General features: G+C 34.6%; 1 protein-coding gene and 2 long non-coding RNA genes across 4 annotated transcripts in view; 1 reads left to right on the top strand and 2 right to left on the bottom strand.

The window, feature by feature from the left end:
* Positions 1–19,309, bottom strand: part of RNGTT (RNA guanylyltransferase and 5'-phosphatase) — a 343,044-nt gene that overhangs the window by 161,121 nt on the left and 162,614 nt on the right. The window contains exon 12 of one of the 2 annotated variants that reach the window (XM_032275278.1): positions 8,127–8,195. The exons of the other annotated variant lie outside the window; for it this stretch is intronic. Coding sequence (XP_032131169.1) covers positions 8,127–8,195 — 69 coding nt within the window. The remainder of the gene's footprint in view (positions 1–8,126; positions 8,196–19,309) is intronic. 2 annotated transcript variants of the gene reach the window in all.
* LOC116549601 lies at positions 1,587–9,858 on the top strand. Its single transcript, XR_004267957.1, has 3 exons — positions 1,587–1,599; positions 2,532–2,534; positions 9,757–9,858. It is a non-coding gene; the product is annotated as an uncharacterized LOC116549601 (long non-coding RNA).
* The window catches only part of LOC116549602, a 20,900-nt gene continuing 10,421 nt past the window's right edge, over positions 8,831–19,309 (bottom strand). The window contains exon 3 of the long non-coding RNA XR_004267958.1: positions 8,831–8,912. This is a non-coding gene — a long non-coding RNA (uncharacterized LOC116549602). The remainder of the gene's footprint in view (positions 8,913–19,309) is intronic.

Here is a 19,309-nt window from a genome sequence, read left to right as displayed (position 1 = left end):
TGTCCTAAACTGAGGATAAACTAAAAATAGGAAAAAAAAATCAGCCTTTGCAGGAGAATCTGAGGTTGAAATTGCAAAACCAAAATAAGGAAAAAATAACAAAGGCTACACAGTCCAATATAATGAAATTCTGCATTTGAGGGAGAAAATTGCCTCCTGCTACCCTGAATGAATTTATATGAAACTGAAGCCTATTCTAGATGGCATAATTAATATATATTTATACTCAGAATACCCTTTAGAGGCTGAGCACAGTGTCTTCTTACACCTGTAATCCCAGCACTTTGGGAGTCCAAGGCAGGCGAATAAGGTCAGGAGTTTGAGACCAGCCTGGCCAACATGGAGAAACCCCATCTCTACTAAAAATATGAAAAATTAGCTGGGTGTGGTGGCAAATGCCTGTAATCACGGCTATTCAGGAGGCTGAGGCAAGAGAGCTGCTTGAACCTGGGAGGCAGAGGTTGCAGTGAGTCAAGATCGCACTACTGCACCCCAGCCTGGGTGACAAAGCAAGGCTCTGTTAAAAAAAAAAAAAAAAAAGAATAACCTTTAGAATATTTACCAAAAATATAGTAGGAAAGTAGGAACATAAAATAACCACTGAATTAAATATGATGGGTAGATATGTCATTATGCACCACATCCTTCTTACACTCCAATGCTGTTTTAGCAATGAACAGTCCAATTAAAGAACACACCAAAAATATGATCAAAGGTATACATTAGTGATAAAAACTAAGAGAATTAAAGTTGGTAATATATGTTTTTAAGAAATAAAAAACTAATAGAAAATGATGAGAAATTACAACCAGAAATAAAACATTAAGAAACAAAGACTGAAATCATTAAAATTTCATGGAAAATGAAAATGATGAACTAGATACTTATAACTAGCATACTATAGTGCTATGTCATCAATTAAACTATTACCAAAATAGGTAGTTGTGAAACATTTTTTCTAAAATGAGTCATAAATGTAAACTAATCTAGAATCTGTTATAGATAAAATAAATCCGTTCTAATAAAAATAAATTAATATTTTTGGAAGAAGCTGACAATATCCACTGATGAATAAAATGCGACCCTTTCAGAGCCATTCCATATACTTTATAATCTTAATAATTTAGGAGACAAAAAAGTGAAAAGTCTATTGAAATGATGGCAGGATGGCCAGGCATGGTGGCTCATGCCTGTAATCCCAGCACTTTGGGAGGATGAGGTAGGCGGATCACTTGAGTTCGAGACCAGTCTGGCCAACATGGCAAAATGTCATCTCTACTAAAGAATCACTTGAACCCAGGAAGCAGGGATTGCAGTGAGCCGAGACTGCGCCACTGCACTCCAGCCTGGGCAACAGAGCAAGACTCTGTCTTTCCCCATCCAAAAAAGAAATGATGACAGGAGAAGAAAATTAATAGGAATACAATCATGTAACATTGCCAAACTTCATAAGAAGTCTAGTTTAATTGTCTAACTTGCCATTTAAAAGATACATTATTTTTAGGAAACTAAAATAAAAAGAGTTTATTCTCTCTTTTATTAAAAATTCTTTACCTAGTAGATTTTCACCAGGTATTGGCAGAAAGAAGGAATTTTTAAGTACTGATTTGTATCATTCACATTGATCATCATATGACCATAACAGAATTTCAAAGCTAAGCTGTTATAGCCTCTACATTTTGCAGATGAAACACTGGGGAATCAAAAAGATATTTAGTGGTGTCTGTTTGTTTGACCAGAGACCATTCCTAACCCACTGGGCAGTCTCTGAAGAGAATATGCCAACAACAAAGCTTGTGTCAATGTTTCAGGGAAGAAAGGTGTTTGGATTCTGGACTCTGCAAAGAAAAGTGGGAATTTAAAGAAAGTCACTGAAAAATTTCTTGAAAGGATAAAACGTAATAGCATAAATTAGATTATACATATTCCTATGCAGCAAGGAAGATAAAACAGCTACAAATTTAAAAGATGTTTATCTATATTGGTAACATATAAAACTAGTCAAATCTGAAAGACTAGGGAAAACACAAAGATGCATTTTCATTCCTTTAACAAACAGTTTTTAAGATATACTGGGCCAAACACTATTCTAGACAATTAAGATTTAAAAAGAAATAAGGAAGGAAAAGACTAATCCCCACATAGAACCCCAAAGATTTTGTGAGGCAAAAATATGACCAAAAGATAGCTTGCGAGGGGTGGCTAGAAACTGCAAGGCATCTTAAAGAGGATCGTTTTTGCTTTGAGAATAATCATTTAAACAATCCGTTTTAGTTCTGAAGCAATTTGGCAATTAGTAACAATTTTTCAAGAGGAAAGATAGAAAAAGACATTGCTTTCAGCTTCATGAAAGCAAACCACTCTCCCATAAATCCTATGGAATGCAGAGCAATGAAGACAGAGTGTGCACAGGAATCTAAGATCTTATCTCTCTTGGACTGGTGGCTTCAGAATGAGGTCAGCTGCTACCAGAGAACTGAAAAATCTCCATGTCAGAGAAGTAGAAGGTACAGGCTGATGATGGAACCTAGACGGTCATGGAAGGAAAGATCTAATTCTAGATAAAGGTGTGTCACTTCTGAGCAGGCTGGTCTAAAAGTGTTGACAGGAATAGTTATTTAATGTGTATATGTATGTGCCAATTTTGTTTAAAGAGGTTTAAGATTAAACATTCATGACTAAGGTGATACAAAAGAAACCTAGCAACTACCTTTCCAACTCTTTATGTCCTAAAATACTACCATCAGACTAACAGGGGTGGCTCAGAAACACCTCTCTTCAACACTATCAATACAGAGGGCTGAAGGCAGTAAATGCACAAAAAATGGTTTACATCTACAAACGCAGTAGCATTTCACCATTCCAGAAACTGGAGTCTGGAATCAAGACCCCTTGAATAGAACATGTTTAAAAACTCAAAGCATATAACATAGGAACAGAAAACCAAATACCACATGTTCTCACTCATAAGTGGGAGTTGAACAATGAGAATACATGGACACAGGGAGGGGAATATCACACACCAGGGCCTGTCAGGGGGTGAGGGGTTAGGGGAGGGACAGCATTATGAGAAATAACTAATGTAGATGATGAGTTGATGGATGCAGCAAACCACCATGGCATGTGTATACCTACGTAACAAACCTGCAAATTCTGCACGTGTATTCCAGAACTTAAAGTATAATTTAAAAAAAAAAAAAAAAAAACCCTCAAAGCACAATTTTAAAAGGAAGAACCTAGGAAATAAAAACAGGTATCCCTGCAATACTGCAATGCACTATCATTTAGAAGGGGGTAGGAGGTGGGGAGTATAGGAGCCTGCCTATTGCATTTGAATAATAAAGAAATGTAACCTTATTTTGTTCTGCAAGCTGAAGAAGAAAAATCTATCATTACACAGAGAATTACAATTCTACTGAAGATCACAAATGAATCATGTACAAATGCCATGAGCACATGCAAGAAATGGGAAACAATAAATCAATATATCTACATCTGCACTGTCTATTACACATATGGCCATTGAGCACTGAACAGTGGCAAGGCCAAGATGTGCTGCAAGTGTAAAATTCCCACTGGATTTCAAATACTTAGTACAAAAATAAAAATTGTTTTTATATTGAGTTAATGTTGAAATGATAATACTTTTGACATAGTGGTTTAAGTCAAATATATTATTAAAATTAATTTCACCATTTTCTTTTTTTTTCTTAATGTGGCAACTAGAAACATTTAAAATATATATATGGCTCACATTTGTGTTATACTTCTATCAGTCAATACTGGTCTCCCCCATGTTAGGCTTTCTCCCAGAATATGATTTTACTAGGTCAAAAAACAGGGGTAGGCTGGAAAGACAATACAGATACAAAGAACAGTTAAGAAGCTACTGAAATAGCTTGAGTATAAAACAATTTGAGCCAAATCTGACATGATCTTTTTTAAAAAAGGAATAAATAGCAAGGATAACTCAAAAAGACAAAGTGACAAGCCACTTAACAGACTTCAATGACTGTTTAAAAATTGGTTGTCCCTAATAGAAGCATATAATATGAATGAAGAAATAGAGTACTAGAGGCAAAATAAAAGGCAAAGGTTAAAGGCTGATTTGAGCCAAAACAGCAATAGCCATAAAAAATACACTTTTCTCTATAAAGAGAAGGAAAGGGGGACAGAACTACCTTAGAAGACAAGTATAAAGACAGCCATCCAAAAGGCAGAAGAGGCCGGGAAAGCCAGTGTTTTAGAACGCTTATTACAAATAGAGAATCTGAGTAAAACTACTCTCTTCATTTTAGTTCTATCATCTCATATTGCTACCAGTTATGACTTATTTTTAAAAATACAAAATTGAATATGTAAACTAAGAGTGGATCTAAAACTTCTGAAAATTTCTCACATCTAGACAAGTAGTCTTGAGCTACAGTTTATTGTACCTTTTCCCTAACTCTCTAGTACATATAACAAGATGATTTAACATTGTAAACACACTAATTTTCTCCAAATTAATCTATATTCAAAGCTATTCCATTCAACTCCTACCAAAAATTTCCGGGTAACATGATATACAGATTGTAAAACTTACATGTGAAACCAAATGTCCCCAAATATTTAAGAATATCCTGGCAAAAGGGAGGCTTGATTTATTACGAGATAATCAACATTATACCAAGTTGCACAGAACTACACAAGCACAATAAACAATTTGGAGCTAAGTCAGAGTCATAAAATTGTAGAACGGTTTAGAGACTATTGAGAATAACATGTTCAGTTCACAGCTGAAACAAAGCTACAAAGTAAGCAGATCATGTATAAAATAGAAAACCAAAAAAAACCCAGCATATATTGTGTAGAAATAAAAGCAAAAAAAATTTAAAAACAGGAAAATAATTGCCGCCTAGGAGTAGCACTTGGGGTGCTGAAAAAGGTAAGAGACTGTTCTATTTTTCAGTATAAATCACTCTATTGTAATTGACTTTTTAAATCATGGATGGGCATTACCATGGATTATATGAAACTTACATAATTTTTTCAATAATAAAAAATACTACCTTCATTATTCTGAATATACAAAAAGGAGAAAAATAGGCTGGTACAGTGGCTCATGCCTGTAATCCCAGAAATTTGGGAGGCTAAGGCAGGTGAATTGCTTGAGCTCAGGAGCTTCAGATCAGCCTCAGCAACAAGGCAAACCCCGTATCTACAAAAAATACAAAAATTAGCAAGGCATGGTGGTGCACGCCTGTAGTTCTAGCTGAGGTGGGAAGATCACTTGTGCCCTGAAGGTCGAGGCTGCAGTAAGCCACGTTTGTGCCTCTGCACTCCGGCCTGGGTGACAAAGTGAGACTCTGTCTCAAAAGAAGAAAAGAAAAAAATGAACCATAAGAAATAAGGTGGCAGAAATCCTCAAGAAGCAATTATACCTAGATTCAAAGGTGTGCCTAAAAAATTATGTATGTCATGATCAAGCAGCATTTAACTCAGGAATGCAAAAATGGGTTAGCATGACAAAAATCAGTGTAATTTACTACATAAATGGTGTAAAAATGAAAAATGATGTGATAATCTCAATAGATACAGAAGAGGCATTACTTAAAATTAATGCCCTAAAAGGTGTTAAAGCCCAAAATCTATTTATGATTTTTTAAAAGAATTCTTGGAAGAACAGATCACAAATTTCTTAACATAATAAAGCATGTCTAATAGAAATCTATCACAAACATACTTAACAGAGAAAATTTAGTTATATTCTCTTTGAGGTTGAAAAGAAGGTATAAATGTCTTCTCCTTCATCTAACTAGAACAAACACTTAATTCAATATTAGAGGTCCTGGTCAAAGTATAAAATTAGACAATGATGAGAACTAACAGAATTCAACAGGATTGTTGAATCAATAAAATAAATAAAAAATGTGGCAGTGTACTAGAAGTAGCAATAAAAAAGGGAAACGACATGATTTACTAAAAAAGCAGAAAATGACAAATATTTAGAAATTACCATAACAATAATAAAAAATTTAAACTCAATTACAGAACAGAAAAAGACCTTTAAAAAAAAAAAGCCATAGCATTCATTGAGAAAGTGATTTAACATGGCAAACCCACATCAATTTTCTCCACAGTAATCTAAATTCAAAGACATTCCAATTAAACTCCTAACAAAAATTTCTGCGTAACATGACAAACTGATTCTGAAACTTTCATGTTAAACCAAATGTCTACAAAGATTTAAGGTAATGCTGGCAAACAGGGAGACTTGACTTAATACCAGATATCAATTACAAAGTCACTGTAATAAAAAGTATGGTTACTAGAAAGAAAACAGACTAATAAATCAACTGCCTATACTACACATCTGAGAAACAGACTCACTCATTTGTCAGGCCATTTTTCCTACATATGCCATATATGCACAGATCTGAACCATGAGTTTCAAACACTGAATTTTTCTGAATTCATTGTTATATTTAGACTTTACTTTTTTCAATCTAGGGAGACTGGAATACATTAGAACTCAAAGATTCAACCTTCATTTTCCTAAAATAGTATTTTCTACAATTTCTGTCCCTAACCTCTAGTGTTCCTCCATCTTCTCCTCCTTCAACCACAGAAGGTAAGATTTTTCTGTTCTCTGGCAAGGGGGGCTAGAAGACAGACAGATGACAATCACATATCACATTTTCTCTAAATTAGCATTTTAACAGAGATTTATTATACAATGCTTTACATGCATAGGTTGAATACCCCTTTACTGAAATGCTTGGGACCAGAAGTGGTTTCGATTCTGATTTTTTTCAAATTTGGGAATATTTGCATTATACATACTTAACAGTTGAGCATCCCTAATCAAAAAGTCCAAAATGCTCCAATGAGCATTTCTTTTGAGCATCATGCTGGCACTCAAAACGTTATTAAATTTTACAGTATATCAGTGTTTAGATTAGAGATATTCAATCTGTAGCGTATTTAATACACTGTGTTCAAATTACTAGTTCCCTTTCTTTTACCCCAGGCACCCAGTCTGATGTCTCCATACATAAATTCTCAACTAGCTTATACTCTAATTTCTAAAAGAACAGTTAGTAAGGAAAAAAAGAAGCATATGATGAGGTGGTTGCACATGAAATAAACTCTTTCCTGTGGTGTAAGTAGCTCTCATACTTGAACATGCATTAGAATCACTTGGAGAACTTGTCAAAACACAAACTGCTGAACTCCATCCACAGTGTTCCTACTCAAAAGGTGTGGGGGTGAGTTGCATCTGTGAAAACTTCCTGGGTGGTGCTAATCCTCCTCTACAGGCCACATTTTGAAAAACACTGCCTTACAAAAAAAAAACACTTTATCAAGTAGGGGCAATTTTGTTACCTGAGGAAACCGGGCAATGTCAGAGTATATTTTTGGTTGTCACAAATGGGAAAAGGGGTACTCCTGGCATCTAGTGAGTAGAGACCACAGATGCTGCTAAACATCCTACCATGTACAAGACAACTCCCACAGCAAAGAATTATCTGGCCCAACACATCAGTGGTTGAGGTTGAGAAAACCTGCTACAGAGTAAAATACAACTTATTTCAAACATACGATTCAACCATTAAGTTGGTAAAAGTTCTTCAGTGCATTTCAGAAATTTAACATGGAAAAAATATTCAAAAATTTTATTTTTTGTCAAATATTAACGACTCTTTGAATTTTACTCTACAGTAAACTACAGCAAAATGAAGTTTTAGAGATATTAATCCATAAAAGTATACCAAGTTACAAAAGGAAATAAACATTTATGCAAGGCTATTTTTTAATTATTTTTTAAAAAACTAAGTATATTAAAAGACTAGCTTCCTTGAAAAGTAATGACCAACAATGTTTATTTCTTAAGCTGAGTAAAAACAGACAGGTGCTCATTTTAGTATTACATGTATTTAGACATAAATAAAATAGTTCATAATGAGCAATTTGTTTTAAGGAAAAGCAGCAATCACAGCAGTAATCAACCCTAAGTAAATAAGTCAGAGGCATATATGTATATGTGTATATATATGTATATCTGTGTACACACACACACACACACACACACACACACACACACAAACACAAACAAACACACACACACAGACAAATGAACTTACTCCAGTAGGCTGAAAAATAAGTCCATCCATTTCATGGCTCACTTCTTTGGCAAAATTTCCTTCAAGTAGCTATAAAATAAATACACATGTATTCTTTAAAAATATAATAATCACTTTAGAATTATTTAAGTTTCTTGATAAGCTCTATAAAAACTTCTTCATATATAAATTGTAAGAACTGAATGAAATACAAAATAAGGGGAAAAGATGGGTCTAAAGGAATCTAGGTTAATACACTGTGAATACACACACACACACACACACACACACACACACACACACACACACACTTCCATTGCTTGGCAGCCAGATAGTCTAAACAATAGTCCTAACTACAACAACCGAACTAACCAATAAAGCACTGAAATATATTTTTAAATGTAATCCTAAGCCAACACAAAAGGAAGAAAGACATAGAAGCAAAAAACAAAGTGAAAGTACAAACTCTGGAAAGTAATACATAAATGGAATAAAAATAAACACATAAAAAAAGGAAAGGCAAAGAAATGCTTGGGGACAAGAATTTGTAACTACAAACTAGCTCAAATATGAAGATTATAGACCAAAACTACAAAGAAACTTGCTTGAGGGCAAGAGTCTGTAACCACAAATCAGCTCAAACATAGGGATTATAACCCAAAAATACATTGTGTTTTCCAAGAACACTTAGAGAATATTTTTAATTTTACTTTGGGGTTTTTTTACATCTTTTCTATAATTTTTCCAAGCAAAGAACTTCATTGCACAGATACACAGTAAAAAATACAAGTAACGTTTTTTCAATGCCTCTGTTTTATAATCAACAGTTATAGACCATATACCCTCTAATTAATTCTAAGTTGTTTTAATGCATTCGTTCACAGATTTTTATTATTTTGAAGAATTCAACATGTATATCACTAATGTAAGCCTGAAACACCAATTTCTGCATTTTGGGAAAGAGAACAAAACATACTTTTACAGAGCCAGGTGAATTCGTTCATTTTCACGCTGCTAATAAAGACATACCCGAGACTGGGTAATTTATGAAGGAAAAGAGGTTTAATGAACTCGCTGTTCCACTTGGCTGGGGTGGCCTCATAGTCAAGGCAGGAGGAGAAGAAGGAGCAAAGGCAAGTCTTACATGGCAGCAGGCAAGAGAATGAGTATCAAGCAAAGGGGGACGCCCCTTATTAACACATCAAATCTCATGAGAATTCACTATTATGAAAACAGTATGAGGGGAAACAGCTCCCATGAACCAATTACTTCCCACCAGGTCCCTCCCACACCACCAGGTTATCCAGAATCTGATCAACTAACAGAAAATTCAGGATAGTTCTAGGCTTCAAATATGTCTGTATTTGAATGCCTATATCTATGTATTCAAATATGTCTGTATTTGAACGTACATATCTATGTGTGTATATATATATGGAGATATATATACACACACACATATATATAAACTAATTGTACTAAAACACTAGTTTCCTTTCAAAGTAATGATCAACAATGCTTCTGTAATGACCAACAATGTTTACAACTTTTATGTTCTATTTCAACTCTTTTCAAATATCCATAAAGCAAGTAATCATGGATAAAGGTTCAAACAAGACTTTTTGTTGTTTCTTATACCACATCATATAAGAAAAGTAACTTGCAGCCAGGTGACTTTGCTCATGCCTGTAATCCCAGAACTTAGGGAGGCCGAGGTGGGTGGATCACATGAGGTCAAGAGTTCGAGATCAGCCTGACCAACATGGTGACACCCCATCTCTTTAAAAATACAAAAAAATAGCTGGGCATGGTGGTGGGTGCCTGTAATCCCAGCTACTACTCATGAGGCTGAGGCAGGAGAATCATCTGAAAATGGGAGATGGAGGTTGCAGTGAGCCAAGATAATGCCATTGCACTCCAGCCTCAGCAACAGAGTGAAACTCCATCTCAAATAAATGAATGAATGAATGAATGAATGAAAAGTAACTTGCTAAATTCATAGCATTTCTGCTGAGCAATGATGCAATGAATACCAACTACTGTAATAATCTCTTTAAAAAAACAAAAGGTTAAAAAATTCGTAACCTTTAATCTTTCATTTGCTCTACTTCTATTGTAGGTACATCATTTATGGCAAGTTATCATGGCTTTTCCAATCTTCAACCAAACTTCTCAAATTCATGTAATGGACCATGTCTGTACATAAAGTATAAAGTAACAATAAAAATAGCCAGTTAGCAAGACTCTACGTAACACGATGTTACCTGCTGCAGAAATGAAGTAATTTCATTTTTTATTCTACTCTAACTTTTCATAAATCAGAGCATTTAAAGGACTATGAAAATTCACGGGTCAAAATAAGAGCTTCTCTTCATTACTCTAGACGATATTTCTTTCTTTACTTGACACATAAACATTTACAATATCATCTATCACGTATTAAAGATCTAAAATGAAGTGTTGTGCTCAGCACTTAACGTATCACTCAAAATACATAACTAACTCCTCATGAGATGTATATTCTCAAGTTTTAAATTACAATTTAAAACTTGCCAGAAAAGGAAATTGAGGCCATCAGACATAAGCAGCTAGCTTTAATTCAGACAGGTAAAGTAAAATCACATAGAACAGACTACAGTAGACTTTAAAACTAAAGAGATAACTAAAGAAAGTCTTATGACTCTTTGAAACAAACGCCCCAAAGATTTCTGCAACTTCCTAAATATTTAAGTCCTCCAAAAGCCACTTAAATTTTATAGACTTGGGCAGGCACGGTGGCTCACACCTGTAATCCTAGCACTTTGGGAGGCTGAGGCAGGGGCTGCTTGAGGCCAGGAGTTCAAGACCAACCTGGCCAACAAAGCAAGACCCCACTTCTGTATTTAACAAAATTTTTATAGACTTTAAATGTGTTATAACATGTACTATATGAATAAAGTGAAGATGAAGAGAGGTTAAATTCTTGAAGAAAATAAAGTTTTTCTAAGAAAGAGATGAAATCTAAAAATGTTATTAATATTGTATGCTTTATTAACTGATTTATATGTTCATATGAGATCATATATATAACATGTTTATTAAATTAGAAATATTGTCTTTTGTCTATCCACAATTCTTTAAAAAAAAAAATCCAAACCTGTTATGGTCATCTTCCATATATCAGTATCTTCATCATTAGAGCCAACATTTAAGTAATTTAGGCAGTTTCCATTATTTTTACTGCTGCTATCTCTAATTTATAGCATACATCAAATTATGCATGAGACTACAACTGCAGATATTATCCCAAGCTATAAGTACCGACTGAATAATGTTAGGAAAATGCTTTTTCCCCTTATTCCTTCCATAGATCTATGTTCATAATTTTAAAAGTGCTTAGCTCTTTGAAGATACCTTGAACAGGCTAGTTTAAGAAAAAGTTCCTCATTCATTTACAATGTGAAAAATAGTAAGAAAATGCTGCATCTACACTGATGATAATAAAAAAGCAGATAATCTACAAAATTATAACTTTTGTTAAGGCCATCAGAAAGCTGGCATCTGCAGGCAACCAAATAAACTGAATCCCAGCCCCCCCAAACGAGGATGAACTCATGTCTCCTTTGGTAGAGAAAAGGAAGAAGAAGTAGCAGTCATAAAAGTGAGTACAAAGAAGACAACTGAACATCTAACCAATTCATAAAAACTAAGTCTAGGTGAGTGGAACCATTTAGAATCCCTGGAAGTCCCAAACACAAGAGATATGAAGTTTTTCCCAGGCTTCTATCAGGTTTCACAGGAAAGACGACAGGAGGGGCAGGGAACATGAGAATGCCTCACCTTGGTTGTACACAGATATTAAAACACCCCTGCTTTCCAAACCCTTCTTGATATGACACAAAAGTTACCTGGGAATACATTCATATGCAGCTATACAAGAAGCTGGAGACGGGCTTGGATCAAGGATTTTATATTCATAAAAAGTAGGAAGACTTGGTCCTGACAAAACACTCCTATGCAAGGCAAAACTTCTCTGGCAAGAGGGAGAGGGAAGACCCACTGAGGAAAAGCCCATGTCTGCGATTCAGGTGTCCAGGTTATGCTTAGTATTTCTCAGGCTAGAGAAGAAAAACTAAGAAAACTCCACAGTCTCCGCAAGTCTGGCACCGAGCGGCAAGAAACAGTTGTTTACATATGGGAAAAAGCACCAGACGTATGCAAATAGAACACTCTGTGGTACAGGGGAGCAGAGCCTACTGAAAGCGAAACGTGAAACAGAAACACCGGGAGAAAACTATTTTATACTCTAGGCATTACAATAAATACAAGTAACAGCAGCCAACTACTGAGAAAATGTGAATTCTTTGGAGTACTTTAGATATAATTATACAGCAACACATAGAACAGACTGATTTAACTACTACCCCTCCCTACCCATGAATGAAGCCTATTAACAAACTAAAAGAAGGATTCCTGGTACCAAGCATAAAGATACTTACCTCAGTCTCTTTTGTTCACATAGGAAAAAAAATCCATGAAACACATCTAATTTTAAAATTCTCTCTCTCACACACACATACACAAAAGAAAAATGAATGACCTATAGTCAAAGAAAAGGCAATCGACAGAAGCAGACAAAGAGAGGGTCTATATCTTGGAATTATCAAAGACTTTAAAAATAAAATTTACAAAAAACAACAGATGCTGGTGAGGTTGTGGAGAAAGAGAACACTTTTACACTGTGGGTGGGAGTATAAATTAGTTCAACCACTGTGGAAGACAGTGTGGTGATTCCTCAGAGAACTAGAGGTAGAAGTATCATTTGACCCAGCAATCCCATTACTGGATATATATACCCAAAGGAATATAAATTATTCTATTATAAACATATATGCACATGTAAATTCACTGCAGGACTATTTATAATAAGCAAAGTAACTGAATCAACCTAAATGCCCATCAATGACAGACTGGATAAAGAAAATGTGGTACATATACACCATGGAATACTATGCAGCCATAAAAAGGAAGAGGATCATGTCTTTCAGGGACATGGATGGAGTTGGAAACCATTATCCTCAACAAACTAATACAGGAACAAAAAAACAAACACTGAATGTTCTTACTTGTAAGTGGAAGTTGATTGATGTGACCACATGGACACATGGGGGTGAACAACACACACTAGGCACCTGTGGGGGCCGTGGGGAAAGGGAGAGCATCAGGAAGTATAGCTAATGGATGCTGACTTAATATCTGGGTGATGGCATGATCTGTGCAATAAACCACCATGGTACACGTTTACTTATATAACAAACCTGCACACCCTGCACATGGTAACCTGAACTTAAAAGTTGATAAATAAATAAAAATAACATTTTAAATGATCTAGACAAAAAAGTGGGAAACATGCATGAACAGATAGGGAGTTTCAGCAGAGATGGAAACAATAAAAATGAAACAATTGAAAATGCAGAAACGAAAACACACAACATCAGAGAAAAAGATGTTAACCAGTGGGAATGATAATCAATGAGATTATCCACAGACTGGACATAGCAGAGGAAGATCACTAAACTTGAAGAAGAAAGGTACGTGGCACTTCTTCCAACTGAAATACAAAAAGAAAAAAAGAGATGAAAAAGAAACAGCACTGAGAATCAAAGAGCTGGGAGACTACAGCCAAAGATAGAACACTTGTACAGCTGGAATGTGATAAGGAAAAGAAAAGTATAAGAGAGCAAAGAAACAACTGAGAGAAATAATGCTTCCAATTGACTACAAAGTCAATTAAACACATACACACACACACACCCCAATGGACTCCAAGAGGACTGGAAGAAAGATGTAAGCAAAAAACAACATGTAGAATTCCCATAGTCAAAAACCATCAAGAAGGGAGAAAAGACTACAGGTAGAGGAACAAAAATAAGATTGACAGCAGACTCCTTTTCTGAAATTATACCAGCCATAAGACAACGAAGCCTCACTTTAAACATATTAACATAAACAATGTTGATCTAAAAATCTTTGGCAAATGAAAATATCTTTCAATAACAAATGCAAATAGAGTTCTTTTTCAGACAGACAATAGCTTATAAAAAATATTTCCACCAAGCCCAAACACAAGAAACTTTAAGAGAAATTTTTCAGGTAGAAAGAATATGATACAAGAATAAAATCTGTATCTAAACCAAAATAATGAAGAGCATTAGAACAGTTAAAAACTAGAACACATGTAAGAAATCTGTGTTCCTTTTTCTTTTCTTACAATATAATTGACTAAAGTAAAAGTATTAACAATGTATTATGGGATTTATAACATACATAAAAACAAAATGTATAAAAGGAAATGAGGTAAGAACCCCAACTATGAAGTAGTATGCTATTATTTAAAAGTAAATTGTGAAAAGAGATACTATAAACCTTAGTATAGTAAACTTAGTAAAATATACACAAAGATGTATATATCTGATAGGCCCAAAAAGCAGAGATATAACGGAATAAGGACATTCTCAAGTAATCCAAATGATGGCAGGACAAAAGAAAATGTGAAAACATGGGGCAAGCCATGTAGTAAATCAAGTAGAAGATGGTAGATTTAAACCAGATTTTTTTTTTCATTTCTAATGATATTTCTTCTAGAAATCACATTACAAAATCAATAAGCAGAAACTGTCATTACTAATCAATTTTTTAAAGAAATCAAGAACCAGCTGGGTATGGTGGCTCATTCATGCCTGTAATGCCAGCACTCTGAGGAGGCAGAGGCAGGTAGATAGCTTGAGCCCAGGGGTTCAAGACCAGCCCAGGCAACATGGCAAAACCCCATCACTACAAAAAATACAAAAATTAGCCAGGCCACGGTGGTGTGCACCTGTAGTCCCAGCTACTTGGGAGGCTGAGGTGGGAGGATAACTTGAGCCCAGGAAGTGGAGGCTGCAATGAGCCAAGATTATGCCACTGCATTCAAGCCTGAGTGACAGAGTGAGATCCCATCTAAAAAAAAAAAAAACCCAACTATATACATAGTATCTGCAAACAGCCCACTTTGTACATAAAGAGTCCATTAGGTAAAAAGTACAGGGATGGAAAAAGATGTCAAATCCAGTGCTAATGGAAAAAAAGCTGAAGCTTTTGGCTATATTAATATAAGACAATGAAAACTTGAGAACAAGAAATTACTAGAGATGAGAACAATATATACCAACAAAGGGGGTCAATTCATCGACAAATCTGTAACAATCTTAAATGTATACATGCCTTAAAAAAAAGCCTCAAAATAAAACTGACAAAATAGATAAGAAAAATAGTGGCGAAATCCTCAATTATACATGGAGAATTCAAGTAGTGGGAAAAAATCACTAGTAGTAAAGACATCTTGAAAAAACTTAAAGAACACAAGCAGACAGAAAACCAGTAAGGCTATGGAAGACTAGATCACTATAAAACAACCTGACCTGATTGACATTTATAAAATACTCCACCCAAACCAGGAAAAAATACTTTTTTTCCTAAGTCCATACAACACATTTCAAAGTATACTCTCTGACCATAATGAATTAAATTAGATGTCAATATTTGGAAAGTCACACAATGTTTGAAAATTAAATAATGTACTTCTAAACAACCCACAAATAAAAGAGAAATTAAAAGAAAAATTTTAAAGTATTTTAAACAACGAAAACAAAAATACAGATTAATATTTGAGAGATGCAGCTAAAGCGTTATGTACAGAAAATTTTGCTGCATGAAATTCCTAATTAAATAGAAGGTCAATGACTGGGCACAATGGCTCATACGTGTAATCCCAGCACTTTTGGAGGCTGAGGTGAGAGGATCACTTAAGGCCAGGAGATCAAGGCCAGCCTGGGCAACATAGCGAGACCTCATCTCTATCAAAAATTTAAAAATTAACCAGGCATGGTGGCATGCACCTAAGTTACAGCTACTCGGGAGGCTGGGGCAGGAGGATCATTTGAGCCCCAGAGGTTGCAGTTGCAGTGAGTCCTGATTGTACCACTGCACTCCAACCCGGGCAACAGAATTAGACATTGCCTCAGAAAAAAAAAAAAAAACAAAAAAATTTTTTTACCCATTTTTATTAAAAAAATGTTTTTTAAAGAAAAAAGGTTACAAATCAATGACCTCAACTTCCACCTTAAGAAAGTAGGGAGAACTATAAAGAATTTCATAATCTCGGATATAAAAAACAGCCATTTGGGCTGAGATAGCGTACACAATAAAAGCAACTTCTCCCCTCCTAAGGCCAAGACCAGACCTCACTAAAGACAGAACAGCTATAGATACTGGATGGTGAAGCTGATGAAACGTCTCAGCTGCTTTTAAAGATGGAAGTTGTCTCAAAGCAGTATGTCCAAATTTAAAACTTTAGGATACTGAGTAACAGGTAGGAATGAAATTTCCAAAGTGAAAGAGGCTAAATCAAAATTAAGTCATTGAGATGAAAATTTCGAGGACATTGAGAGGCCAAGGTTATAAGTCAAACCGAACACTGGGAGGTTGTACTCAGCAAGGATGATGGGCAGCCTTTGAGAGAAGGGTCTGTCAGACACAGTCTCCATGAAAGGAGGAGTTACCAAAAAAACAAACAAAAAAAAGTCTCAATATGCTTAAAAAAATAGCATGACTTGAAAGGTCAGGTTTTATTCAGTAATTTAAATATCAGATATAATTTTAAACTCACTTTGATATTCTTTTGTCTCTGATGTTAAAGTCAAAAAATAAACTACTGTTTCTTTTTCTCCTTTTCTATATATAAAGTAAAACGTATTCACCAGTTGCACTGGTATCCCAATGTAAGAAGTACTAAGCTAAGTTTTTCATAGATAATTTACTGGTTGATAAACGTCTCAATAAAAATATAATTGCATGCAGTGTCCATGAGGTAGATATTTCCTGACTGCCTTCCAATGCTAGAAACCAAGCCAACGTTAGGGATATGAGGACCCAATAACAACATAAGCCTAAGCCAACATGCCTAACTAATACCTTAATTTCAATTTGACAGTAAAAAACATTTAAATGCAATGATATAATTACAATTTCTCCCTGTCAGTCTTTCTTCAGAAACATGGTTTTACTTCAATTACCCTAAATGTTTTTAAAACATTTCTAACATATAAAAGAATCTTAATTTAGAAATATTTAATTGAAAAATCTTGGAGAAATTTTAAAGTGGAATACATGGTCAATTATCCTAAACTAGGATATGATCCTTTTGAGAATTACAATTTTCTTGATAATTTTTCCTCCAGACAAAATTAGAAGATAATTGGATGAAAAGTAAAACAGTAGATATATCAATTTTTAATAAATCATGATCATTTTCATAAGGTTTTTCCTATAAAACTTAAATTTGCTTACTTATGAACATAATTTTATCTTTGAATACCATCTGAAATATCCTACAGAAGGCATGTAGCAGGGACCAAAGGTGGGAGGAACTGACAAAGGTTATACCAGATGACTGACTCTGAGTTGATATTTTATATGTCTATGAATCATGATGTAACTGAAAGCAAAGTCATTATAAATGCATTAAGCAGAGAAAGATAATGCAAAAGGCTTCAAATTAGAAACATGAGAAACAAAATAGAAACCGCAGTTACAAAGCATAGAAAGGAGACTTTTAAAAATAATAAGCATAATGACAGCTTAACACTACAGTGAAAAAGAAAATGAATCGCCAATGTTATTAGAAATATGAATTGGCAATATCAATTCATTATAGTATAGAAAAATATACCAATGAAATACTTAAAAAAGAATAAACTATCTCTGCCTTTGAGTTCAGGTCTCGTCTACTCCAACATTTGAGGAGTAGATATTCCCACAAAGCCTCAACTCCTTGTTGGAGAATACTCAATACAATAACTTCTATCTTTGGACTCGTTTATGTCCTTTCATAACTCCCCCAAAATCCAAGGTTTAGTTTTAAAAATCCCCCAAAAATGGAAATTTGTACTCCCCTGGATCGTAATCTTTATTGGTTTTCAATCCCAAAGTCTAACTTCTAGTTCAGGTTAAGATTACTCAATGCTTCTGTACTCGGGATATACTTCTAATCAGTAAAGAATCATTCTACAAGTCATCCTGTTTGCTCATCACAAAACCAACATCATTATCTTCTTTTTAAAAAGAATGATTTGATTGCCACTATTTACCAATAGCGCCTAAACAACTATGTCATTCAGGTTAGCTAATCAAAATATATATTGCTTCTGCAATACTATTGTTGGCTCTTTCACCAACCCACGTTATTGCAATTTAAAAGAGGCATAATAATTCTGGTGAGTCCTATTTGACAAGTTAGAAAATCTTAAAACAAAATTCCTCTAGAAAATATAACTTCTTATTTTCAGCTGCCGTTAGTCTTATTTTTACCAAAATCCCTTCATAGTTCCACAAAGAAGTAGTCAACTGCATCCTCATGGAACAATAAAAGTTCTTGTCAGATTTCCAATTTTTCTAATTTCATAATTTAGGCATCATTCACTCATGCAACAAACATTCACTTAGTACCGATAACTGACAACCACTGTGTCAAGTGTTTGAGATTTAAAAGAGATTACTCAATCTCTATCTTGGAAGAGCGGATGGTAGGATCTAGCATGGAGACTCCAAACTCAAATGTCTATACATGCCAGGCCATAGCCTGAGCTGGGCTGGGTATATATGGTAAGACAGACACGTGAGATCAAATGGAGAGGGCATCCTCATCTACACGCAGTCAAATTCAATGTTGTTTACGTATCATATCAGCTTACACTTTATGAAGCTCATGAATTTGAGTTAACATGGGCCTAAATACACATAAAATAGTTGTTTTACCTTAAATGTTTTCAAAAAAGATGGTTAAAGACTTCAAGGGAATAAAACAACAATTATATTTTCATCTATCATTTAAGGATTTATTCAAATATTTGCTGAGTACTAATTACACATCTATTTTTTAGAAAATGATGAGAAGAGCAAGAGGAGGAGGTAACACATAACGAAACTATTAATATATGCCAGGTACTGTTCCAAGCACTTTATGTATTTTAACTATTTTTAAGCCATGCCCTGAAGAGTTAAAAAGACCAGTGACTGGCAGAAATTATTGAGCTTGCAGGGTGACAAATCAAAAAAAAAAAAAAAAAAAAAAAAAAAAAAATGAAATAAAGAAAAAAAACCCCTTTCTTTAATTAGATAAAAACCCT

This window comes from Sapajus apella, unplaced genomic scaffold, assembly GCF_009761245.1.
Source record: "Sapajus apella isolate SASKATOON/1434 unplaced genomic scaffold, GSC_monkey_1.0 scaffold6, whole genome shotgun sequence".
NCBI lineage: Eukaryota > Metazoa > Chordata > Mammalia > Primates > Cebidae > Sapajus > Sapajus apella.
The sequence above is the reverse complement of the archived record's forward strand: the minus strand, read 5'-3'. Positions and strand labels throughout refer to the sequence as shown.